This window comes from Penicillium argentinense (genome assembly GCF_028826775.1).
Source record: "Penicillium argentinense strain IBT 30761 chromosome Unknown utg000004l_segment0_segment0, whole genome shotgun sequence".
Lineage (NCBI taxonomy): Eukaryota > Fungi > Ascomycota > Eurotiomycetes > Eurotiales > Aspergillaceae > Penicillium > Penicillium argentinense.
The window spans coordinates 113,565-140,183 of NW_026622663.1; the positions used below are offsets into that span (position 1 = coordinate 113,565).

Below are 26,619 nucleotides of genomic sequence, written 5' to 3' on the forward strand. Positions count from 1 at the left end.
GAGGGGGTAGCTTATACAAATTCTTCCTACTATTTAGGAGACAAACGGGTCGCGACCACGAGTTGGACGAAGACATCATATGGCTCGACATGGGGCGGATAAATCATCTAGCAAATCCTGATACGATGAGACAGAGCTGAGGATACCGAGAGGGGAATGTGAATAACATATGGTCTGCATATAGCTGCGGCACGGGACAGGTTGGGAAGTTGACCCTCACCAAGATAGTATTGTCACTGCTGGCCATTCCATTTCCATCCCCCCAACCGACTCCAGATGGGCCTCGTCTACAGTACAATGATGATGATGATGATGATGATGCCCTGAAACGAAGGAACGGAGTGGAAGGGGTTACCAACCCCACGGCTGCCCGACGCCGACGTTGACACTGCCAGAAACACTGCGAGAAACACACACCCTACTCTCCCGCCGAGCCTAATAAGCACTGACCAATGAGAAAGGCGTACAGTATGACTAATAGCCGAAACACCCTGGAAAACAGAAAACTCAGAAAATTGCTAATTAGCCATTGTATTTCGATTGTGCAAGGATATCGATGTATGATGTTTTACGTTGTCTTCGAGAACGCCTCTCTGGAGGGGGTGTGGTAGCCAGTGACGAGGGCTCGTTTTGTCAGTGGTATCTGGCTATGTAATTTGTCTGGTCTCCTCATCCTCATTATGGAGAGATGTTGTGATAGGCTTCAGCCTCACGTTTGGACCATTCCTGATGTCGCTCAAAAGCCTGGACTTCAGCTTCTAGACGAGCTTCGATAGCCTTCTGTCTTGGGGCTCCAATAAGGCGTTCATCAACCAGTGGAACAATGTCGGCCGTAATCGGTTTTGCGTATTTAAAAAGGCAGTTAGGGCGTTGGAGATCTCCGGACACGACATCCCAGACTTGTCTTGCCTTTAAGTAGGAGGTCATAAGATGCTTCCACGTTGCATAATTATCACTCCCTGTTAAAGGCTCAATAGCCGCGACATTTCGGTCGGGAGACTCGGTAAGATGTGCAGGCATCGTGGCTGTGCCTGAAGTGCGGGGTAAATATAGCTTCAACAAGTTGTAGTATGCAGTGGTTCTCAGAGTGAGTGGAGACGACACCCGAGAAGTTAGCACCCGGGCTCATAACCTGTTGTAATTCAAAGGAAGATTGCTTGTATTCCTTCTGGACAGAAAACTTGAGGGTTTATATACACATGCGACCTCCAGATTGATTTCCAATCAAAGCTGGTAATTCCGTGAGGTTAGGAATTGATTCCGTTACGATACGACATATCACAACAAGAGCAACTACTTCAGGGGAATGTAGTCGCGGATGGGTGATAGGAAGTGGTTCAGTTTGTGAACTTGCCGCCGATTTAGTTGGGGTTTGAGGGCTGGCTATTTGAGACTAATGGTCTATATGCTTTCGTTTACTGGTTGAGGAATGGGTGGCGGGTAAATGATAATTTGGTTTTGGGAGGAAATGTATATTATTCGTTATGATTGCTGATTGGCGATGTTCTTTTGCGAGGCTGAAAATGCGATCTGTTATGAAGACAGGAATTTGGGCTCAGTAGTGGAAAGTTCGCCCACCGCTGACCATTTTTGAAGTACGCGGTGACTGGGAAGTTGTGATAGGTTCGAGCGGAACTGTTGTAAAAAGTAGTCTGTGGAGACGGTAGTGAAGAATGAGTTGGGCCGCCAGTTAGTTGACCATCGCGTTCAAGAACAACACCAAGCAACGCCACTGTGGGCTGAGCAGCTTCGGGACAGTGCATGAAATATATTTCGGTATCTTCTTCATGACCCGGAAACCCTAATGACTACATTGTGTTAGCTTGGTTCTGTAGGAGATGAAGTAAACTCACCGGTCCAAAGTGTGAGCTTGGATAATAATATGAAATTCCTCGTCCTCGGATGAGGTAGTCAGGAACGATCCCGAGGAATATATACAGGTGTGATATTTGGCACAGAATACGCGGTATGGTCTGGTACTGACAACCCTGGTTAGGTCAGTCAGTACAGTGTGGAACAGGCTTACTAAGTTCCATTCGGAATACTGAATCTCCGATTCAGTACGCTAGTGTATATAAGACCGTATGCCCCAGATAGTTTTCAGAACTAGACAACCCCTTCTGTTGAGTTATCACATCTGGTAGCATGTCCTACTAGGCCTGCCTCCTACGGCAGGCCCAGTGGTGTGTTGGCCGGCAGGCAACTGCTCGTTCTGATGAGCTTCGGCCAAAGCTCTTCGGAATATGCGAGCTTTGTTTACTCGCCATCAACTTCGGTCTACGTGCCCAAGTTCGATCAAGGGCCTGAACAGGAGACTGAGGGTGCCAGATAAGGAGCAGGAATGAGAATACTCTTCCACAGTTGGACTACCATGAGATGTGGGAGCACCATTTACCCCGGAATAAGGACAGTCAACTCCTCCCGTGACGCTCGGTACACATCGAGGACGTCATGAAATCTTATTTCGAGCGGGGAAACGCCTCAGGAAGCCGCTAGGAGCGAGCAAGGCTAGTGGAAGCGTGTGTTTTGTCCCTCATTCTGAAGCCTATGACGACCTCTTGTGGAAAGAACGGCAAGTCGACACTGTTCTTGAACGCCCATTGGTAGGCGTTGGCTACTGAGATGCGGACTCAGTGAATACGAGAGGACCCCCTCAGTTGAAATCTCCTTGTCAACATGAAGTGGAAGTGCTATTTCGAGGGCATAAATAGTGCCTCGGAATCGGCTGAGAAAGAGTGTCTATGAGAACAACTCATAGTGACCATCCAGTCGGAAAGAACCATCCTATACTGAATTTTATCTTATGTCTTCAATTTTGTTCTGCGTTTCTTTGATACTGCTTCTTCAATCTTTTATTCTGTTGATCGTTCTTATACAATCCCTATGTCCAATCAAGGAGACCTTATGGAATCGGGCGAAACCACGGGTCCTACCCAAGGGACGATACCGGAGACCATTGGTACCCCAGGGGCCGTTCCGAACCCCCAATTGTCACGAGCCATATCACCTGGGACAATGCAAGCTCTGCATGCACTCCCAGCAGACATGGCGGAAGCCCAGTACGTTCAGTGGCTATCCGCTACAAACCCGACAGCCCAGGTCCAAACCATCAAGGCCTTGGCGTGGGGGATCCAGGAAGGTCAGCGCCGACAGGAGGAACAACAAAGAGCTACCGAAGCGGCAGCCAACGTTCCGAGTAACTCCTCAGGATCAGCCATCCGTGGAACAGCTAGCACAGCTGGACTCCTTCCTGGGAGAGCAGATTGGGAGACTCGGAAGGCACTCCTCAAGGACCTAGTGGGAATCCCTGAGTACTTGGGGCAATTCAAGGACGATGCGGCGCGCAAATGGATACTCGCGTGTGAGCGCCACTTCCAGGATGTGGAAGGGCTTACCGAAGTCGAGATCTCAGATACTCAGAAAATTATTGCAGCCAAATCGAATCTCCGGAAAGCTGCCGAAGACCGATGGCGGGTCATGTACGGAAGAAAATCAATTCAAGGCATGCAATGGGAAGAGTTCAAAACTTGGGTTGAAGAACAATTCAGTGAATACCTCAGTCCGGAAAAGAGGTATGCCAAATACCGAAGGATGACCCAGGGGAACCAAACTCCTTTTCATAAGTATGCAGCCGACCTACGCCAAGCGGCAGACGATCTGGAATTCAGAAATATGTCCGAAGACCTGATGATAGCGGATCTGATTCATGGTGCCAAGGCAGATCTCCAGGTCCGGTGGCATGCTTTACCAAAGCATCCTACCGAATGGAACGCCGTTGTGAAAGCCTTTGTGGGCCTGGAAGAGGGAGCTACTAGAGGACATGCTGTATCAATAACAGGTGACCCTATGGACCTCTCATACATGCAAGGTGCACCGCTAGGATCCACTTCAGGGAGGAAGAAAGAATTCAAACAGACATCAGAGAAGAAGGGTGAGCAGTCAAAGCCCAGGATTCCAAGAGGCCGTTGTTTCAATTGCGGCCTGTCTGGACATTACAAAAGAGACTGCCAAACCTCAAGGAGGAAAACGCAGAACACAATGACATCGCCGTCGGGAAAAGTGAGTGGTCGGTAAATGTGGAGGCATTGATCGACCAAATGGACAAAGCCTCTAGACAGAAGCCTCTGGAAGTACAGGATCTTCTGGATCCTGAGTACTCATCAGATTCAGAAACTGCAATTTCGGATTCTGATTCAGAGACTGTAGTGTCGGAACGAGAGCTTTTGGACGCGAGCCTCAACGTTATAGGAGACTCGCTGATCTATTTCGCAGGGACGGTAAGACAGGGAACAGCTAGACCAACCGCTGTTAAGATACTCCTTGATTCAGGAGCCTCCCACACCTTTGTGTCACAAAGGTTAGTGCGGAGAATGGGGGGAGAGATTCAGTATCAGAAAGGTGGGAGATCGCTTTCGGTACGATTACCGGATGGCGGACAGATCCCCACCCATGGATCCTTTACAGTCCTTGTAAGGATTGGAGGATGGTTCGGAAGGATCAATGTCTGGGTTCTTGATATCCCAGAACATGATATGATCCTAGGCAGAGACTTCCTTCGGAAATACGACCCGCGGCTAAGTTGGCGTACTTCGCAAATGCGGATTCGAGATGACCAAGGAAGGGAACATACGGTGCTGCCGCTGCAGGGCAGCCCGGTTGTCACGAAGGGCATAGCTTCGTTCGACTTGCTTACAGGAAAGCAAGTGAGACGCGCTCTGAGGAAGCGCATTACTCAGGCCTATCTTTTTCTTGTGCAGCCTACACAAGATGAGGCTGAGGGTTCGGAATTCAAGCTGGTCGTTCCGCACCATGACGACTCGAGAGTTAGGGAGATTCTTCTGAAGCATCAGAAGGTCTTTCCGGAAGAATTGCCGAAGGAGCTACCGCCAGAACGTGACCACGCGCATGAGGTGGATACAGGGGACGCCAACCCTGTGAATATTAATGCATATCCGCTTTCCGTGGAGAAATTGGATGAGTTGGGCCGCCAAATTGAGGATCTGATTCAGAAGGGCCTGATCCAACCGTCCGCAAGTCCATGGGGGTTCCCAGTCGTTTTTGTTCGGAAACCGGACAATAAATGGAGGATGTGTATTGATTACCGAGCACTGAACGAGGTCACTTTGAAGAATGGTTATCCCTTACCGAGGGTTCAAGAACTCCTTGATATCATCGGTAAGGCTAAATTCTTGTCAAAGATTGACCTGGCGTCGGGATATTGGCAGGTTCGTATGGAAGAATCCGCCATTCCGAAGACAGCTTTCAACACAGTCTGGGGGAAATTCGAATGGCTCGCCATGCCATTCGGGCTGTGCAATGCACCCGCCACATTCCAGACTTTGATGAATCAAACCTTACAGCCACTTCTCGGAAAGTGTGTGGTTGTGTATCTGGACGACATCTTAATCTTTTCTGAATCAATGAATGACCATTACCGACATCTTGACCAGGTCCTACAGCTATTGGGACAGCAACAATTATATGCACGACCGCAAAAATGCATATTTGCTACCCAGCAACTAGAGTTCTGTGGTCATATCGTCGGAAATGGAACAGTTCGTACCCAACCAGAAAAGATCAAAGTCATCCAGGAATGGCCACGGCCAAGGAATGTGCACGAAGTTCGACAGTTCCTTGGTCTCGCCACATATTATCGACGGTTTATCCGAAGCTTCGCACGAATTGCAGCACCGCTACATGAGCTTCTAAAAGAAGCTGATGCTCAGCTTCGGGTAAAAAAATTTCGTCCTGTCAGATGGAACACCGCAGCAGGATTGGCTTTTCGGAATCTTAAGGAAGCCATGGTTACTGCACCGGTTCTGATGCAGCCAGACCGACTCAAACCCTTCATTATCGAGACCGATGCATCAGAATGGGCTATCGGTTTCGTATTGTATCAAGAAGGCGAGGATCAAAAGTTGCATCCAGTAGCATTTGACGGTCGAAAATTGAGTACCGCAGAACTGAATTATCCGGTCCATGAAAAGGAGCTGCTTGCAATCAAGGAAGCACTCCGACTGTGGGATCGATACATCGAGAACGGAACCACCACAAGAATCATCACAGACCATGCCAGCCTGCAATACCTCCAGACAACTAAAACATATAGCAAGCGACTGGCTAGATGGGTGGATGAATTTCAGCAGTATGACCTTAAGATTCAGTACCGAAAGGGGTCAGAAGCTGTGGTTCCAGATGCAATCAGTCGGCGGCCGGATTTCGTCGAAGACACACCAGCCAATATAGCTCAAGATCGCCCTGACTGGGTGGCTCAGTTAAACACTCTTACAGTAGGGGATTTTTCAGAACAAGACTGGCTCAAAGCCACTGAGGAATCTTGCGTTCTGGACACCTCCCTACCAACAAGAAGCTGAGCCGATACGTCAGAAAATTTGCACCACACCTCGGCTACAGAACAGTGAAATTACCGATGAGAGCTGATGCGGACACTAACCGTCAACTGGTTTTCACACATGCTGACGGGGTGGTGGCACCATATCTTGAAATGCCCCTCCGAGAGGATTTCGTGCGCAGAATGCACGAGGAATTTGGACACTTGGGATATCCTGGTCTTCAGGGAGTAACACGGCCCCGCGCCTGGTGGCCGACAATACGAACTGACATCCAGGAAACTGTTAAGAGATGTCCAAACTGTCAGGTTGCCCAGGGATTAAACGAATCCCTGGAAAGAGAGACTGCACAGCACCTTGTGAAGGAAGGAATCCGTCCGTTTGAAAGGTGGGGGATCGATCTTGTGGGTCGCTTACCGACGACTCCGAACGGTAACCAATGGATCATCACCGCCATTGATTACGCTACTGGTTGGACTGTGGCTCGTGCTGTACCGGATGCCACGGAAGAAACCATTGGCCAGTTCTTACACGAGGATATCTTCATTCAATACGGTGCACCACGGGAAATAATTACCGACAATGGCCGGAACCTGATTGCTAAAGCAGTGGAATATTACATCAAACTTTTGAAAGCCAAGCACCGGACCACCACCCCGTATCACCCCAGAACGAACGGGAAAGTTGAAAACTTTAACGGGATACTGGGCCGGATGCTGACAAAATACCTAATGGGTAAACCAACCCGACTGTGGGATGAATACCTACCGCAAGCTCTTTTTGCCACAAGGGTTCATGAACATAGTGTGCTCGGTGTGAGCCCGTACTATCTGGTGTACGGAGAACATCCAAGGATTCCGAGTGACGAGAATTCGGAATGGGACGACTCAGTAGGACCTTTCCAAGATTGGGAAGATCGAGTCCGTCTGATAAATCATGCGCCGTCTAAAGCAAATGAGCTTCTGTTAAATCGAGCTATCAAAACCCAGAGAATTAGGGATGAAGCTGTGACCAAAACGAGTTTCAAACCAGGACAATGGGTATTGCTTCGGAATGAGTATCGACAGAAGCTGGATTGCCGCTGGTACGGCCCCTACCAGATCTTGAAGGCGCATCCATTGGGCACATATGCGCTGGCCGAACCAGGAGGAAGGGTCTTGAGGAATTTGATCAACGGAGCGAGGCTTATCGAAGCGCAAGTTGATAATCCAGATAGGCTGTGGACATCGTCACTAGCAAAGCGGGCTATTCAAAAAGCGGGCTACACGCTACACAAACCACAGGAAATTCGCAAGATCCTAGACAGCGAGGAGCCTACACCCCCCTCATACTCAGAACTCTCCACCATCACCAGAGCTGAGTGGGAAGCACGTGAACGTTCAGGGGAACATTCAGTTTCAGTGGGGGAGGATGAGGCTATCACGGAACGTGTCATTTCGAAGAAACGAATGAAGCAGCAACGTACCGTGAGGGCTGTCAAATCTTCCGCAGCAAAAGGCCCTGCTGCAAGTAAAGAAGATACAGAAGGAGCGGAAACTCGTAAAACTAGGGCTGCTAGAAAGGTTACCGAACGACAATTGAATACTGAATTGGATTCATTTCAATACAGTACATCTGGCCACCGCCAGGAGGGCAGGAGCGCTCTGGAGATACTGAAACCCATCCGGAAATCCACGCGCCAAAGGAAGCTAACCAAAGACCGAAACCCTGACTTGATCCAGTATTAAGAAGAGACAGATTCAACCATGTCCACTACGACTCTTAGTTCTGCTCTCTCTCTGATTCCGAAAGACCACTACCTTGCCATGAGCTCTGAGTAGGTGGCTTCTGGGTTAGAAGTTGGATCCGACGTCCAATTCGGTATGCATCCCATGTCGCTCGTTGGCGAACTGAAAGCGCATCATGGTAGGCCTGGCGCAGAACACGAAGATCAGACTCCTGCCGATCCAATTGAGTGGTTGGGGACACATATAGGCGATAATCCACAGCTGGCATGTCCTCATGCGGATTAATTGCTGGTGGAAGGTCGAAATACCAGCCTGAACGGGTCAGGGAGGTCGGAATGGCTAGAGAAGGTGATTCTACTGAAGCGCGCGGATGCTCCTGAATATTGGAACGGACTCGAACACGACGAGAACCCCTAGTTAAGCCATGGGAATGGCCTCCCGGAGTGGAACTAGCTCCATATCCTCGGAAAACACCAGAACGGGATTGACCATTGTGGCCTTGAGTAACAGGGGCAGTAGGCTGTTCCAAATGCCGGATCACTGTGCCAGAACGAGGTGGAGCGGTCTTGGCCAAAGCTTTGGTACGACCTCGTCGCTGAACCGTTGAAGGAGCAGAGCCTGTAGCTGCAAGGGATTCAGAATTCTCGTACGCCCTTATCCAGAGAGGACGCATGGTACGGAAGCTGCATTTGGCTCCTCCATCCAGAAAGGCACAACACAGACAACTACCCTGGAACATCAGAGTGTTGCTGTCATCTATCGCCACACGGCAGCTCTCAAAGGAACCTTTTCCAGAGGAACAGTAGCTACACTCCTCACCCAGAGGTGCAAGCTGTCCGAAACGCTGCGCCATTGCTGCTCGGCGCTGTTGAGCGCGGTTGCAGTTTTTGAACTGTGGAATACCATCCACCACCCTCCAATCCACGTACCGAGGTTGCTCAGGCAGCTTCCTAATTACCGCTCGGTCTGCATCGGTAGTGAATGATGAAACAAGGGAATTTCCTCTCATATCAATGCACCACTCTGCTAGTTTGGTTGTTGGAAGACCGGAATATTGGAAAAACGGAACCTGGCTTTGAAAACGCAGACGCCAACGAGGAACTGGAGAAGATGTTTCAATATTCTCCTCCTCAGGAACCGTCCGTTCTTCTTCTTCCTCTTCCTCCTCTTCCTCTGCTTCTTCCTGGTGAGAGGGCAGCGTTCCGTCACGTAAGGAGCGAGGATCCCCAGAAACCGAATCTCCGCTCTGAGAACCGGCCATGATGGCGGGTTCTGGCGACCACAAGCATTCCAGTCGCTCACGGGCCGCTGACACAGCAGCTTCCTCCAGGCTGTCCGAAGCCGCTCGGGCAGCTGAGGGACTGACGATGGTGATGAGTGGTTGAATGTTTACAGACGGAGACAGAAGAGCCTTTTCACTCCTTATAAGGCTAACGTCCCTTACCCACTGATTTTCCATAACACATTCCTTGATACCGTCTTTGATTCGGTGACCAAACGTTCTTTGATCTCTTTGAATCACTACTGAAAGGATTATCCTTCAATAGGTGGATATGGAGATGATACTGGTACAGAACAAAGACGTGGAGTACCGAATCCCTGCTCTTCCCTGAACTAATTTCGGTACTCTTTGTTTGACATGCTTACTCCGGTTCTGATTACTACCCAATTGCTATCTGAGTTCCTCCCGTCTTTGATCTCGAGGGCGAGCTCGAATCTAGTGGGGGAGGATGTGATATTTGGCACAGAATACGCGGTATGGTCTGGTACTGACAACCCTGGTTAGGTCAGTCAGTACAGTGTGGAACAGGCTTACTAAGTTCCATTCGGAATACTGAATCTCCGATTCAGTACGCTAGTGTATATAAGACCGTATGCCCCAGATAGTTTTCAGAACTAGACAATCCCTTCTGTTGAGTTATCACACAGGTGTTTGGCTTGTAATGGTCAGACTGGTTACCCTCATTAAAAAATCTAACCAGGGTAGGAATTTCTTCAACTTCCTCTGATTGAATGTCTTTTAACGGTATGTTCAGTGATATACGGATTTGCATTGAAAGCCTTTACCGGGACGTGTAGGCTCCGGTTCGACATGCTCGACGAAGTCTCGAACATGAGTAATAGGCGGACAAGTTGAATTTGAAGGCATAACGTTATCTGCAGCACATCAAACCTAGATGAAAAAGGTAGCTGAAATATTTTGTAGGGGCTGTAGACTGATTGACGGGTGAAAGGAGAAGCGGGCAAGAGGGGCGAGGCGGAATGACCGGCGAATAGCAAGAAGAGCAGCAGGCAGACAGCATAATGAGGAGACAGCATAGGCATTGGAAGATTATTGCAATAGCGGACAGAATGGGTACATGGCACAATTTACGAGGATGAAACTTGCAAAGCAGGTACTGTACTAGGACAGGAGAGCAAAGAGACGAGCAGAGACAACCGAACACGAGAAGGAAGGAACGTGACCTGGGACGTGACCTGGGATCCAACCAAGCACCAATGAGACAGCATTGTCAAGTACCTGCTACTACAGACCCACTCAGGATTGCCTTCCATGTCGGCAACATAGGGATTGCTCTTTCAAACCCTACATGATACGCTAAAGTGGTCGCCGCTCAGGTCCACTGGAATCAACTCACCAAGGCGTTTGTAAAGCTGAATTTCCCTGCGAAAGCTTATTTACAAGCTGCTCGAATATAGGAGCGCCATTCTTCTCCGATCACCTTGGATCCCAAAATCGCTTAATCCACGCAAATAGAATAAACGAGGCAGAGAGGTTCTTGAATCCCCCCATCATTCATTTCATGTTTGCCATAGCCCATACCCTCGCCCATAGTCGTTTACCATGTACAGTATGCTCACAGATGCTCCCTCACCTGCATCCCCATTGATAGGCTATGTCCGTCCCACGTGATTTCACTCCTCATGTGTGCTCTTCTCTGCTTTATTTTTGACTCCACTCGCCTTTCTCGAACCTCTCGCCCCTAGCATCTCCACAATCTGATCTGTCAGCCTCTCCACCATCCGGAGCTCGGGATCGTGATCCGGATTGACCTCCGCGACCGTCAATCCCCCCACCCTCTCACTAGCTAAGAAAACCTTCAATGCTCGCATCATCTGCTCAAATGTCACTCCCGTGAAGTTTGGCAGGTTTGCTAGCGGGAAAAGCAACGGGTCGATGGCGTCGACATCCAGATGCACCATGATAACATCGACCCTGCTCTCCAGATACTGTAAGGCTTCCTTCGCGCGCTGCTCAGGCCCACGTGCCACGGAAGCTGAGCTGACAACCTTGTAGTTGTTGTCGAAGAGGTACGTGAAGTGCTCTTCCTTATTTCCTGGGTAGGACATGTTGATGCTGAACAGGACTGTGTTGGAGGCGTCACAGAGTGGCTCGCCGGAAGGGCGTGAGAACTGCTCCATGCTCTGTAGTGCACCAGGAGATCGGATGAGGTGTGTCATGTTCATACCTGCAAGGTTGCCGGTAGAGCCGGGGTTAGTCGGAGAGGCAAGGTCAGTGTCGGCGTCGATATAGATGAGGCCGACGCGTAAGGGCGGTATCTGGGAGTCTGCGTGCCGCCAGAAGGCGGAGAGGATGGCTGGGGACATGCAGCATTCGCCGCCAAGGATGAGTTGGAATGGGGGTTGGATGACGGCTGAGTCGAGGTTTTGTGCAATGGTGCGACAGACACGTTGGCAGACCGAGATGTTCACTTCTTCGTTGCGGACGCTGCCTGGAGCGAAGGTTGTTGCTACGTAAGTCGCGGGAGAGTCTAGTGGGTGGTGCTCTGAGACAAATGAGAGACCTGCGTCCCTCAGCTTGCTGGCGATGTGCACATCTTGAAATGCTTTGGGTGCTTTGGATTTTCCTGGGATGATAGAGCCGCAATCCGCGGGCACGTAGGTGATGGAGATTGAGCGTGACGCAGCCATGGTATGGTAGGTGCTGAGAGAAGCTTGAGGTTTCTGTCGAAAAGAAATATAAAGAGCAGATACAGTATCAATGAAAGTGAATTGCAAGAGATCAACCCAAATAAAAGATGCCGAACACTGCAGATGATGACATGGGAAGGGATTGTATCGTTGATGTTTCACACAGGATTGGCAATAACCACGCACAGAGTCAAATGTGAGTCACAAAAAAAGTTTGGGCTTATGATTGGTTTGGATGATGCGGAGAACAGTCCAGAGGGCAAAACTGTTCAGTTAACATCAAGAATACGAGGCGGATTATTAATACTGTGTAAAGGGGTGATCATTCTACCATTGATCCACGTGGCTAGTCAGCCAGGAAGAGGAGATCGGGGGAGACTGGGACTGCCGAACACTCGCATATCCTTGCGTATTGCATATTGGTGACAGAATGCTCACCATACTTCTCCACCTTGGCGACTTGAGACGGAGTGCACACGCTGCCAGGGATCGAGGTTCCATGCCATCGAGCGGTGGGTTGGGATTTCGTGAGCGCTTCAAGCGAGTGGGGACACTTGGGTTGGGACGCTTGAGTGAAACGACGTCATGGTGACATCACGATACCCCAACGTAATTGGTAAGCGAGCCGCGCATGTAAGCCAGTCGCGCACCTTAAGCAACCTATTAATTTTAAACGCATTTATTTCAACAAAAACGCTATTAATCTAATTCAGCTAACTTGCTGGTCTATCTGGGCATGTCTCCTTTCTATGTCCCGGGCGCCTACATATTCCACATCCTCGCTGGGCCCGCGTAGGTGGCTGTAAACCCTCCGAAGGCCTTCCATCCCCAGGGGGTGGAGCGGGTTCAATTGCTTGCTGCGACTGCATTGTTAATGCAGAGGCCTCAAAAACTGAGAGGCCCTCAGTGGAAGGCATCTGCCTGCGAGATCTAGTGCGTTTTTGTTTCTTCTTCTCGTTTTCTGCCCATAATCGTTTGTTTTCCTCCGCTAGTAAAATACCGCTCTGCATCGAAAGTTGGCAGCCTTTAATAAGCTGGTTTAACGCTCGATCTGATGGGCTTGGTGGACTTCGAGACCCCGTACGAAGTAAAGATTTGATTGATGAAGCTTGCCGACGTACTTGTTTATCGGTAAAAGGGGTTTTTGGTGTAAAATTCTAGCTTGATTCGCTATCCCGGCTTGGAGGGGGGGGTCGGGGTTCGAAGACAAATATCAAGCTTTAAGATCACTTGATCGGGTGAAAAAGGTACCAAACCAGCTGCTCTGAAGGTATTTATAATAGTATCGGAGCGAAAGGCTTCGTTTCGCGCGGAAGGATAAGCCTCGAGGAAATCAAGTTTGTCGATATGGTTGATTCTATTCCGCATTTTCGTTTCAACTATCCGACCGTACGAGCGCTTTAACACCGCAAAACAGCCGATATCGAGTGGCTGTAAAAGGTGAGACGAGTGCGCAGGTGTACAGATTGGTATGATATCGTTGTTCACAAAGTTCATCGAATTTCGGAGTCAAATGGCTTCCGTGACCATCGAGTATCAAAAGTCGATACCTTCCCTTCAGCCGCGAAGAAGTCGACGGAATAAAGAGATTTTCGAGCCAACGAAGGCCGATCTCATCGGACGTCCAGCCATTCAGACTAACCTCGAATCTCCAGTCTATCGGAAGATTATCGAACCAACCCTCGATCAAAACTTTGCCTTTAAAAATCACACACGGAGGGAGCGTCCACCCTGAAGCATTCGTACACTCGATTACAGTCACCCACTCGCGATTTCCGGGCTGTAAAAGCGATCGCCGACCGTAGTATTCAGCCCTCGAGATAACCTTCGCGGTCGCTGTTAATCCCATCGCGAAACCAGTCTCATCGAAGTTATAAATGTCGTCGGGATCGATACCGTATTGAAGAATGGTTTTTTGAACAAGATCAAACCACTCCCTAATGATTTTTGGATCTTCGCACTTCGCACGTTCGTAATTATAACGTCTTGAGAATCGGGATGATAGGCTTGGGTATCGTTTTACGAAGTTAGAAACCCATTTTTCTCCGACGGTTTGAACTGGTGTAGTTCCGCGGGCCGCGAGAAGAAGATTCGCAGTTTCGCGTACAGTAGACGGCCGGGGTGCTGCTCCGCGATCATCTAAAGAGAGTACCCATTTTTGAAGTGATTCCTCTTCGATTTCTGTTAATTTATGCGAATTTGCGCGAGAAATCGCGCGATTTGTGGTGCCGTGACGACGATCGCGAAGTGTAGTTTCAGGAACATTATAAATGCGCGCAGCTTTGCGAACGGAGGATATTTCTTGATTTTTAACAGCCTGGGTGGCTAATAATATCCTACCCTCTTGCTCTGTTGGATTTGTAGAGCCTCTGGCGCGAATTGGTGGCATGGTTGGTTGAATGAATTAAGTGCTAATTCATGGACGCATTTTGGGGTGGGTGCGCGACTGGCTTACATGCGCGGCTCGCTTACCGATTACGTTAATTTTATTTTGTGTAGATGTAACAATACATCCACAAATACCTAGGTCTTTTGCTCGTTTAGCATTATAACATTTCAGCCTCCGAACAGGCCGTTAAATACGCTATAACCATATAAGGATTAGTCTATCATGTAACTAGGGTCTGAAAGAGGGCCTCTCATATTTCTGACATGGAAGGCAAGAACGGTCGACTATGTACAAACCATGTAGCAGGATACGAAACAACCGATGGAAACAATATTCTCTCGCTTATCTAGTTAATAGAGATGTCCTAAATCAGGATCGCTTAGTCAGCTCCATCAGCCAACCAAACCACGCATCCAATCCGCCCTGTGACGCTTTCAAATAGCACCCAACCCGTATGTAGGAAAAGGCATAGGAAATAGACGCTAATCTAATGAAAGTGAAAATCGATGATGGACTTTGTGCGCAGACTCTATACATAGTGTACCACATACTTTCTTCATGGAGCAGGTGCGATACAGTATGCATATACCTCGAGCATGATTGCGGAGTTCCATATCTTCAATATCGAGACCCGCTCAGGGACGACTCTATTTGCTCACAGATTTCGCTGTGGATCATTGTTGGCTGTTTACTATTGCGATGACCTGTTATCAGCCGGCGTTCTCAGCAGAACAACCCCGCAGTCCCAGTGAGGGTTAATTTCATTGCCTTACCCCTTTACTGAAGGAGCGTGTCTCTGCAGTGACTTTCATTGGACGACAGTATAACAGCGTGGCGGACGCTCTTCCGTGACTGAGTGCAGAGCTAGTGCCTAGCCAGTCACTATAAAGAGCCATGAGAATCCTCTTCTATGAAAGTAAAAAACATCAAGAAAATCCGTGCCTACTCTGCTACCCTGCCGTTGAATTAAAATACCTCGCCGCAGTAGATAGTGAAGAGGGGAACGCTCGATGGCAGCACGCGCTGAGACGTGCGGGTCGATTCAGCAGAAAACCACCACAAAACACAAGCGTAGCTGTCAGGAAATAGCGAGAACCCCAAATGTAGGGGTCAGGTCGGGGAGGTGTAAGAAGGTGTATTCTAGAACTAGCTATCCGGCCACCGTATACTGCCGGCTATGTCACATAACATGGATGGCACCCAGGTAGCAGGGGGAGGGGGTCTCCCCACTACAATAGTTATTAAATTACTATCGGGAAATCACAAGTGATTGCCCTTGGGAGTGACAGCCGATGGTTCATCCGAAGTTCTGAATACTGAACCTTCCCTATGAGTGGCGTCAAATATATTGAAGCCACATTAAATGCATGGCGTTTAATGTATCGAACTACCCCTGTTCGTGCCCCTTTTCACTTGCATATTTTGTTTGCACTATTTGTTCTATTTTCGGTCTATATATATCTACTTAGTTACATCATTAGTTAATCAAACAGTTCTCTCTCTTTGACAGGTCTCACTCTTCTTTCACACATTCCTGGTTATATGATTTAGCATCAGTCAGCTTCTCATCACATACCAGCGAATGCTGACAATTACTCATGTACTATGAAATAGTGTCAGGATGAGAAATTGATGTACTGGTTAGTACTGACGATGTCCAATAGAATCAGATGATAGATTGGAGGTTGTTGAGATCGGTTGAGCAATCTCAGGGGTCTCTATAATCGAACTGTGGCTTGTTATGAAACCACACTAGGGAGGATTGGGTGAACGATGAATAAGCCTATCCCGAAGTGTCCTAGTGGTATTTGACCACCCCCTCAGTTTGTCATTATTAAATAGCGCAGTGCCATGGGTCGGGCGGGGAAAATTGGTCTTCTTTATCCTAGATTGCGCACTACTCAACCATGGCAGTCTTTCTAGAAAACAACCTCGATGTCAGTGCAATAATAGAGAAGCAACTTGAGCAAGAGCTCGAGCATGACCTCAATAGTAGGGCAAATGCAGTTTCCCCTATTATCCAACGGTCTCCTGAGCCTTCAGACGCAACTCCGGTATGTGAAACTAGGGATATATTAACCGTGCATTAATAGTATATTATGTATAGGAATGTCTTAAAACTATCCTACATGATAATCGTGCACCGCTTCGAACCCGCTTTTATCGAGTATACTACAGCCTTACCAGAGTATCCCCGTATGGACCCTGATGGATTTACATATGTGATCAATGTGCCTGACGGGTCTCGTTTCGCGGTTGAACAATCAATTGAAGGGGTACGTCAATACATTATTAATGTAATAACTATATGTTAAACGTTCTCAGATCCAGTACTCGAGGAAGCAAGTCTATCGAAACCGCCTTACCCAGCGTGATTCGCTGCTTGGACAGAGAATCCCTATTCAAAATAGTTCTTACAAATGCACAGGAGTCAAAATATGTGAATATACAGACCCTGAGCTAAAGCAAATGGTCCACTCGTATGCCACTGAGGATATCTGGCAACGAGTTAGAGAGCTTCGCCAGCATATTGCATTCAGCGATACTTTCAATCCTTTACAACCAGCGACATACAGGTTGTACCAAGCAACCATACGTTCATTCAAGATCAATCGGATTTCATGTAGATCTTGGAAGGATACTTGTTCACCCCGCGGTCAATGGGTTCAAGATGTGAGTAAAAGAAGATTAATACAGTCAACTCTCGCTTATGGCATGCCCAGAAATAACACACATCGGGTAAAAGCACCCGAATTTTCGTGGACGGACTCACTTTTTCCCCTTTTACCATATACCACTTATGGCACATCTCAGTTATTGCACACATCTTTTCTCCTTTTTTTGGCTTAGTCATAATACACCGACCAATCACAATGCAGAATTCAGTCGGACTTTCGGCCAAAATGCCAACCACAAGGCGAGCCAGGAAGGGCATATCTGACGCTCAGAAGCAGGCTCTACGCGTCTATGCATCCGAAACACAGCCTACGCCTTCTCAGCGAGTCTGCGTTGAGTGGTTTCGGTCCCAATTTGGTCGACTTATTGATCGGGCCACTGTCTCAAAGATCCTTTCATCCAAATACCAGCATCTTGATATTGGTCCAGCAAGTCTAAATATGCGCTCATCGACATCACATTGGCCTATATTAGACCAAGCTCTCTTTGAATGGCAGCAACGACATCAGGATGCCGGCTTTCCTATAACAGGCCCACTACTTCGGCTTAAAGCTATTGAGTATTGGAGGAAAACCCCTGAATATGCTGAACGTCCAGTGCCCCTTTTCTCTGATGGGTGGCTTATTCGGTTTAAACAACGTCATTCCCTCCATTACCATACCTTCCACGGTGAATCTGCATCAGCCCCAACCTCGATACACGATGAGATAAAACCCTATTCAGGCGATCTGCAGTCAATATCAACCAGAGGATATATATAATATGGATGAAACTGGGCTTTACTGGCGCCGTATGCCAAACGGTGGTCTATCAACAGATGGTTATGCTGGTCAAAAGAGAGATAAGGCCCGAGTCACTATAGTAGTTTTGACGAATTCTACTGGATCAGACCGAGTGCCTCTATGGCTGATTGGTACAGCAATGACACCACGCACTCCGGGGTGTAAATATCCGAGCGATCGGATGTACCTGGCGCTGGAATAGGAAAGCGTGAATGCGCAGTGGTATTATGGGAGAATAGCTTCGCGCGTTTTATAAGAATATTGGCAAGCAACGACGCGTTCTGCTCTTGCTAGACAATTTTAGCGCACCTCTATGTGCGCTTGAAGATGCACCGCCACCATCTAATATCAAGGTGGTATTTTTCCCAGCAAATGCGACATCGGTTTATCAGCCATTAAATCAAGGAATCATCCAAAATCTAAAGCACCATTATCGGAGGAAATGGATGATATGGATGATTAATATCCTTGACCAGAACCTCGATCCGAAGAAGAAAATGAGCCTCAATTACACCCTCCGCTGGCTTACCCAGGCCTGGCGAAATGATGTTCTTGATCAGACTATACAGAACTGCTTTATTAAGAGCACTATCGTTAGTCGCTGCACTGATCAGATACAAAGTGCGCCAAGGCCAGAACCGCTTGAATTAATGCCTCTATACCAGAGCGTAATCAACCGGTTTCCTGCAGATGTGGATAGCGATACACATACAGTCATGTCATTGGATAATTTCTTAAATCCATCAGATGAAAATGACTTCGGTGAGTCTGATTTATCTGATATCATCGCCGACATATCTGGTGAGGGTGGTGATGGTGGTACTGATGATGACCAGGATGACGAATATATATATATGGGCCACCAATAGAGCTTGTTGAGGTTCCAGGATAAGGCACCGAATTGATGCCACATTCCCAAGCTCTGTCGGCATGCCTGTCCAGGGAAACCGGAGGCACTGAGCTTGATTACGCTTCAAGCTCTCTTGCCACCATTATATTCTACATTCGGGAGATCTTCATGGAAGAACCCCGATCGAGACCGATTATGAGGGATTTACTACTGTCAGGGGCTTGCCGTCCGTTCAGGGATAAATACCCCCAGAATCGTACGTAGACAAGACAATATACAGTCAAGTTCAAGTTCTGTCAATTCCATTAAGGTCGATTTGTCTGGCAGGCCCTTATTCAATATTCAGTGCTTCGTCGTAGCCCATCTCAACAGAGCTTCCGTCTGGTGCTGAGGCTACTAATAGTATCCAGAAAGCTCTTCTATGGGCTCAGCATCAAGAGGGCACTACTGAGGAAAATATACGTCAAATAGGGGGGTTAGAACGTCTATTCAATAGGCTACAGTTGGATGGGAGGAAACAGAGGCCATTGGATGACTTCCTAACTAGGAATTAATATATGTCGATCAATATAACCAAATTAGTCATCCGATCACAATAAGCACAATTCACTTATGGCACGCAAATTCTGTTGGATGGTGGGGTGTGCCATAAGTGAGAGTTGACTGTAATTTGTTCTTGATGAAAATAGGCGGGAGTTGGGAGGGCTCACGATTGGTGGAGAGGAGGGGGGTGTGGAGATTGAAAAGGGTTGGTATTGCCAAGAAGTTGGTATTCAACCTGACCAATCATAATGGTTTACTAATCAACCATCTACTCTCGGAAAATATATATTCCCACGGAGTGCGGCCTGACCTGCTTCCTATGTGAGAACGAACATAACCAATGCAGAAGACAAGGTATCTATGATTCGTCCAGGTGATTGAGTCTAAAGCGGAACCGACAGGTTACGATCCAAACCCCTAACCACCATTTGGGTTTAGCGCGGGTCAATAAAATAACCTATCCGGGAAGGCGGTCTCTCCACACACTCGCCCCACCATCATCGTATCACGGCAGAATTAACAAGAATCCGCCAAATTTGCAGACGAAAAACTCAATAACCAGGGTAGGTGGAAGTAATTAGAGGGTATATTTTTATTCTCCGTGCCTGTGAGTAAAAGAAAATATAAGATTTGAGGTCAAAACCTCAGGTGGTAGGTTGGCTCAAGGTCACGATTGCAGGTAGAGACGCCAATCCCGAGATCAGCATAATTTATGATTCGCCGACGGCGGGAAAACATCGGAGTGTCATCGGAAAACCCGTCCAATCCACGCCATGGGAATAGTCGCGCCACACGGGATGTTTGATTAGTAGATCCCGTCTCGGCTTGTGGTGGATGCATTGTTCAAGTAAAAAATCCCGGCAAGGTTTCCCGGGTCCCCGAAAATACGGCGTCCCACTTGTCTCTGTCTGAATTTGGGCCCGGTGAAGCTGAGCTTGGGCAGGGTCCGTTAAAGTTACATGTCCGGTGAGCGATAACGGAACTTGACAATATGAGGATCAGCTGTGATTCGAGTAGGTGGTCGGTCGACATGTTTGATTCTCCAGGATCTGGGGATGTGTGGAGGGCGAAGATCTGGAGATGAGATGACACAACTGGAATATGACTGGCTGTTCTTGTCACTACCAGAGTTTCTCGTACATTGGCGACGCCCACTGGCTTTGAGTGAGTCTAGATTAATGCGATCTACTCTGTGGTAAGAATGTACCTTGCCACTTATCCTTGCTAATGATACTACACAGTAGCACCCAAATCGTCGTATGAATGTTGTGGCGTTCATCCCCATTTGTATTTCCATGATGCGGCTCATGATTCGCGATTCCCACTCTGTTCCTGACGACCTCCGTGTTCAGTTGTTTTCCACACATGACATGATCATTGACAAAATTCCTATCTTTCTGATTCTAACATACTCAGGCCACTTCTATCATGAATATTCCTTCGAGCTGGGGTTAGTGGCCTGGACACAGCGACGATCGCACCAGTCAACCCCCCAGCAAGGTTTCATATACGCCACTTAACAATGGGTGCTCCGGACTAGCGCCAACAATCCACACTGTTCTGCGACCACATTGGTCTATCCGCAAACAGCCTTCCCCACCCGTCGCACCGTGTCAAACCCTATCCCCATTCCTCCATGTTTCCCCTGCCCGCACATGGAGGTCCGGGGCGTCATGTACCCAGGTCAGTGCGAACCCGGGGTTGGTGATTGCCTTTGAAATTTCTGCTTTTTGGTTTTTTCCCCTCTTTTTTACTGTATTTTCCTCGTGGTTGGTATGAAATTTCCTGGTGGTCTCGCCGTTTATTTAGCCGCTTGAAGCCCCCAGCTGTGATCTGATTCTTTTCTTCCTCCTCTCAGTAGTGGTTGTCTTCTACTATCCTTTCCTCTGACAGGCTGCGGTGCAAGTTCTGCTTCTCTTCTGGTCTTGGAGACTTCTTATTTGTTTTTCTTCTTCTATCCTTCGACCTACCACATTTCACTCACCATGGGTTTCATGATCAAGCAGCTCGATGATACTGCCGGCTCAGCAGCCCCCGCAATCATTATAGGTTTGTTCGTTGCTTTCGGTGGTGTCCTCTTTGGATATGATACCGGTACTATTAGCGGTATCCTCGCTATGAAATTCTGGCGGAAGACGTTTTCGACTGGCTACATCAACCCCGTGGATAACTACCCTGACGTAACTGCCTCTCAATCTTCTATGATCGTGTCCCTGCTCTCGGCTGGTACCTTCTTCGGTGCTCTGTTCGCTGCCCCCATGGCTGATTTCTTCGGTCGTCGCCTCGCTATGATCCTCAACACCGGGGTATTCACCATCGGTGTCATCATGCAGACTATCGCCACTGCCATCCCGCTGTTCGTGGCTGGCCGTTTCTTCGCCGGTTTGGGCGTTGGACTGCTCTCTGCCACTATCCCCATGTATCAGTCGGAGACTTCACCCAAGTGGATCCGTGGTACCATCGTCGGTGCATACCAGTTGGCCATTACCATCGGTCTTCTCTTGGCTGCCATTGTCAACAATTCCACACAGCACAGGATGGATACAGGCTCCTACCGTATCCCCGTCGCTGTTCAGTTCGCCTGGGCTATCATCTTGGTCGCTGGTATGCTGGTCCTGCCCGAGACCCCCGTTTCCTGATCAAGCAGGACAAGCATGAGGCTGCCGCCAAGGCCCTTGCCCGTCTCCGTCGTCTTGATATCAATGATCCTGCTATAATTGAGGAATTGTCCGAGATCCAGGCCAACCACGAGTACGAAATGCGTCTCGGGAAGGCCTCTTATCTTGACATTTTGCAGGGCACCTTGGGCAAGCGTCTTGCCACTGGTTGCGCTGTTCAGGCTCTTCAACAGCTGGCTGGAGTGAACTTCATCTGTACGTTGAAAATCTTTTCTAAACTCAAATTCAAAATACGGTGCTAACCGTTGCATAGTCTACTACGGTACCACCTTCTTCGAGAACTCCGGCATCTCGAACGGCTTCACAATCACTCTGATCACCAACATCATCAACGTCTGCTCCACCTTCCCTGGTCTGTGGATGGTTGAGAAATGGGGCCGTCGCAACCTGCTCATGTTTGGTGCCATTGGCATGGCCGTCTGCCAACTGATCGTAGCCAGTGTCGGCACTGCCCTTCCCGGTGACACCCACGCTAACAAGTCTCTGATCGCCTTCGTCTGTATCTACATCTTCTTCTTCGCCAGTTCCTGGGGCCCCGTAGCCTGGGTAGTCACTGGAGAGCTTTTTCCCCTTAAGGCCCGTGCCAAGTGTCTGTCTATCACCACCGCCACCAACTGGCTGCTCAACTGGGCTATCGCCTACGCGACTCCTTACATGGTCAACGCTGGCCCTGGTAACGCCAACCTCCAGGCTAAAGTGTTCTTCATCTGGGGTGGTTTCTGTTGCATTTGTCTTGTCTTCGTCTACTTCTTCGTCTACGAGACCAAGGGCCTGTCCCTTGAGCAGGTTGACGAGCTCTATGCCAAGGTCTCCAAGGCTTGGAAGTCTCCTGGTTTCGTACCTTCCGTCCACTTCAGTGATGTCCGTGATGTTGCTGGCGAGAACGTCGGTGACCTTGCCCAGCTTGAGCACGATGCTATGGTGAAGCGTGAGGGTGAAAAGGCTACTCATTTGGAGCGCACTGATGTTTAGATGAGCTGTGATATATTACTCTTTTATTTTCTATGTGGTTGTTGGATGATGGGCGACCTGCCCTGGCTTTCTAAAATTGATTTTGTGCGTATACATATATCTCGATACACCATATACATACAAAACTTTTTATAACTAAATGTCAGCTACGGCTCGATGTTGAGGAATCTGCCTTGTTCTACGCAGAGAACTCCCGGAAACACCCCACTGACCTGTTACATTCGTATATTCTTATAGAGGACTATTTCCTACTGTTATTGTATTACAATTAGTCGTCATGATTCATGATGAAGAGTATAAAGTACTCTTCCGTTCAGAGGTTATCCCATTCCCAATTACAAACAATTCATTCATTCTGGGACGCCTATGTTGGCTCATTCCCTTCGTGTAAATACACCATATCCCCACAAATATTATATGGTGGCCCTTTACAAGAAGATGCAGTTGGTTTGCTTTTTGTTAAAAATATATGTATTTCCACCCGATCACACCAATTATTCATGAATCAACCATGAATTATAAAAGGCATTATTCCTTATTTACAGAGTATTGCTCTTATTTCCATTTTAGCATTTGGCGAGTCTTGTCTATTACTTCTGAGCCGCTGTTAATATTGTGTAGCAGCCAACCTTGATAGCAAATCGGATTAATTGGGATAATTCTCGACTTGATACTTCTGCTTCCAATGCTGCCATCCTCCTTCTACCCCAGTCTCCTCATCAAACCCCCGAATCACACTATCGTAGACACCATGCCTAACCGTGATAGCCTCGAAGTAGTCACGGCTAGCCCTGGGCTAGCCCTGGCTTCGCCTGTGCAAATTGCCTTTGCCGCGTCTCCACCGGCTAGCCAGGGCCAGCCGATGCTGACGCTAGAAAATCGAAGAGTGCTGTTGTCTGAAGTAGAGAACGGGCAGGCAAAGCTCTGCGTAGTCTGCAGAATGGCGAGCTTATCACGCCGACTGCAGTTAGAGCGCCAAGACTTTCCCCTTTGGACGTGGAGTGTGTCCGCCACTCCAGCCGGCTGGCCTCGTGTCCATCCCTGTTTGCCCCCATTGTGCCGGGTCTACGGAGTACTACCGGATAGCCTTGTCAGGCGCGTGACGAGTCAAGAGCGTCTTGCGTACTACAAGTACGAGTGCGAGTCAATCAGCTCTGAATCAATGTGAATGCTAATGCTCTGCGCGTGTTGTGATCTGATCGTGGCCGTGCCTTTGGGCAATCAACACCGAACTAGACCTCGCCACGATCCTGATATTGGATCCCTCCTACCGACTCGCGACCCGGACCTGGATGGTTCCGGTTTCGAGCCTTATGACCCGGACCGACCCTCAGGGTCATAAAATCCCGTCAGGGTCACCCTGACTACGACCCTGACTACCCTGAATTGCATAATTCTTTTACGCCTTTCCTGGTTAGGATGTATAAATTCGCTGACATATCATTATATGTTACTGTTTCTTATACCTGTTCTGTATGTCTAACTATGATTCCATTAATTTTCATCCACCCCCTATGTGATTCTTTGAATTAAGTCTTTGAATACGTCTTCTGGCTTGGTAATACTAAACTTGCCCTCTTTTCTATCTAAGAGGAATTGCTGTGGTATGTTTTACAGAAAGTTGGTGAAATTGGTGTTACCTGAAATCACGGGACCTGGGCGGTGACGGGCTATACCTTCCTGTCGGGATGTCGGATACGTGTATCATCTAGTATCGAGGGACGGCCAATTGATGCATGAGATGGATTAACGAGAGTGTGTGTGTGTGTTCCGATCTGATGAAAATGATCCAGGGGCTATAAACTGCGTATTACATCACAGTTCTTCCGAGAATGACCCGAATTACCATACAATTACGATTGCAATGTGGGTGGATGCTGAATAACCAAGAGGAGTGGAGAATCCACAGTATTTTACCTCTCTCAGAGTTGACACTTCCCTTTATCCGTCACACACACCTTCTTCCTTTCCTTCTTCCTTCCTTAGTTAGCCAGATAGCTACGAATACAACGTTCGGCAAGCTGCACTCTGTTTAGCTCACTCCATCCAAACATCACCGATTCACAACGCTTTTGTGCAAAACAAATAATATCACTATCCATCGGGTTTTCAAGGTCTACAACAAGCTATTTGGTCATCTTGAAAAGTCGATTAACCAGCTTCGACGGAAGAAGGTTGCTTGGAAGCAGGTGATACTTATATCCCTCGAAGCAGCAAAATTCAAGCTCTCAGCCTACTACAGAGACACCGACAAGATTGACAGTCATCTCTACGCAGTTGGCACAATCCTTCCTCCACAGGATAAACTCAAGTTCTTCTCGACTCCCGACTGGGATCCAGACCCAGGATCTGGGGTCGACTACCGAGCAGCCTATCGCCAGAGCCTTGAGTCCTTCCTCGAGAAGTACTCTGAGAGTTTTGCCGAGGACCATCAAAGGTTAGGTGCTCCGACTATAAGTTCGATACCGGATGAATTTGATTTAGCTTGGCAGTCTCAAATTTCACAGCCAGCACAGTCAGACGAGCTTGCAAGGTATCTTGTTCGCAGTAAGTATCCCTTGATCTCTATTTGAGCAATTACTGACTTGTCCTTTAGATATAGTCACAAATGCCCAGCCTCTGACCTGGTGGAGAGATCATCAAGATAAGTTCCCTACGATGGCGAGGCTTGCTCGCGATGTGCTCTCTATCCCAGCTAGTGGTGCAGGAGTAGAGCGGCTTTTTAACTCTGCACGAGATATCTGTCATTATCATCGAGGCCCTCTTCAACCTCAAACAATCCCAGATCTTATGATGTATATGTGTACATCACGGTTTGAGGTTCATGAAGAGGAGCGAATAATGCTCTCTGAATATCCTTCGGCTCAGGAGATACAGGCTGCAATGGAAGAGAGAACACAGCAGCAACTCGCTGTTGATCCAATTAGCGACAATGAAGAGGATGAAGCGTCTACGACACAGCTCCAAGCCAGGTCCCAGCCCCGAGCTATCTCGCAGAGCCCCGAGCTATCTCGCAGACCCTACCAACCGCGCAGGCTGCCCTGGGTCCGTCCGCAAAAGCACTCGGCAAAAGACGTATAAGAAATATAGCTGACTATGTGAGAGATGATGAGGAGGAAGACGATGGTCAAGAGTCGGAAGCAATACCTCTGCCAGAGATACAGCACCGAGTGTCAGGCAGAGTCCGTAAGCACTCAAGGACGCTAGATGGGTATGAAACGTCAAATATGTAATTCGAGATTCGGGCATTCTTTTCGGTTGATTGATTAGTTTGATTTGTTTTGATTTAATTCATTCTACATTGCCAAATTAAGAAACTACTCCTCTAAATACTGTAATTGAGATACTCAAAAATACAGCCAAAATCTATATGCTCCGCGTGACTTGGCAATGTTTGCCTTGTTTGACGACCCTGAGGGTAGGTTCGCGAATTTTATGGCCCTATCCTGACCCCATTTCAGGGTCTAACCTTACGGCCCTAAAATCTGCGTGGTCCGGGTCGCGGTCCGGGTCGTCAGGGTCACCCTCGCGTCGGCGAGGACTACACCGAACACTCGACCCCATGGGAGTGTCGCCTGTGGAAACCGACTAGGCTAATTATACGAGTGGATCGAGCGTCCGCTTCTCTCCCAAGACCTCGCATCTCGCTCGTCTTTGCGTCACTCAGCGTTGCTGCTCTCACGCGGTTCCACCGATCGAAACAATGCCAAGAGCCTTCG

General features: G+C 48.3%; 6 protein-coding genes across 6 annotated transcripts; 3 read left to right on the forward strand and 3 right to left on the reverse strand.

Moving 5' to 3' along the window:
- Positions 1 to 678: 678 nt before the first annotated feature.
- N7532_002997 (DUF4219 domain-containing protein) lies at positions 679 to 1,020 on the reverse strand (the record flags this gene model as incomplete). Its single annotated transcript, XM_056615491.1, has 1 exon — positions 679 to 1,020. One exon carries the CDS (start codon positions 1,018 to 1,020, stop codon positions 679 to 681), a length of 342 nt encoding a protein of 113 aa, XP_056475848.1.
- Positions 1,021 to 2,904: 1,884 nt separating this feature from the next.
- N7532_002998 (C2HC-type zinc finger protein) lies at positions 2,905 to 4,074 on the forward strand (the record flags this gene model as incomplete). The annotated part of the gene is made up of 1 exon (XM_056615492.1): positions 2,905 to 4,074. One exon carries the CDS (start codon positions 2,905 to 2,907, stop codon positions 4,072 to 4,074), a length of 1,170 nt encoding a protein of 389 aa, XP_056475849.1.
- A 4,037-nt stretch (positions 4,075 to 8,111) lies between these two features.
- N7532_002999 (DUF3716 domain-containing protein) lies at positions 8,112 to 9,338 on the reverse strand (the record flags this gene model as incomplete). Its single annotated transcript, XM_056615493.1, has 1 exon — positions 8,112 to 9,338. One exon carries the CDS (start codon positions 9,336 to 9,338, stop codon positions 8,112 to 8,114), a length of 1,227 nt encoding a protein of 408 aa, XP_056475850.1.
- Positions 9,339 to 10,993: 1,655 nt separating this feature from the next.
- Positions 10,994 to 12,010, reverse strand: N7532_003000 (arginase family protein; the record flags this gene model as incomplete). Its single annotated transcript, XM_056615494.1, has 1 exon — positions 10,994 to 12,010. The coding sequence occupies one exon, from the start codon at positions 12,008 to 12,010 to the stop codon at positions 10,994 to 10,996; it is 1,017 nt and encodes a 338-aa protein (XP_056475851.1).
- Positions 12,011 to 17,302: 5,292 nt separating this feature from the next.
- N7532_003001 (uncharacterized protein) lies at positions 17,303 to 18,675 on the forward strand (the record flags this gene model as incomplete). The annotated part of the gene is made up of 3 exons (XM_056615495.1): positions 17,303 to 17,703; positions 17,810 to 17,969; positions 18,097 to 18,675. Coding segments are annotated over 3 exons (1,140 nt in total), but the record flags the coding sequence as incomplete, so codon positions are not given.
- A 2,560-nt stretch (positions 18,676 to 21,235) lies between these two features.
- On the forward strand, positions 21,236 to 22,900 carry N7532_003002 (sugar porter family MFS transporter; the record flags this gene model as incomplete). Its single annotated transcript, XM_056615496.1, has 3 exons — positions 21,236 to 21,847; positions 21,898 to 22,123; positions 22,182 to 22,900. 3 exons carry the CDS (start codon positions 21,236 to 21,238, stop codon positions 22,898 to 22,900), a joined length of 1,557 nt encoding a protein of 518 aa, XP_056475853.1.
- Between the last annotated feature and the right edge of the window lie 3,719 nt (positions 22,901 to 26,619).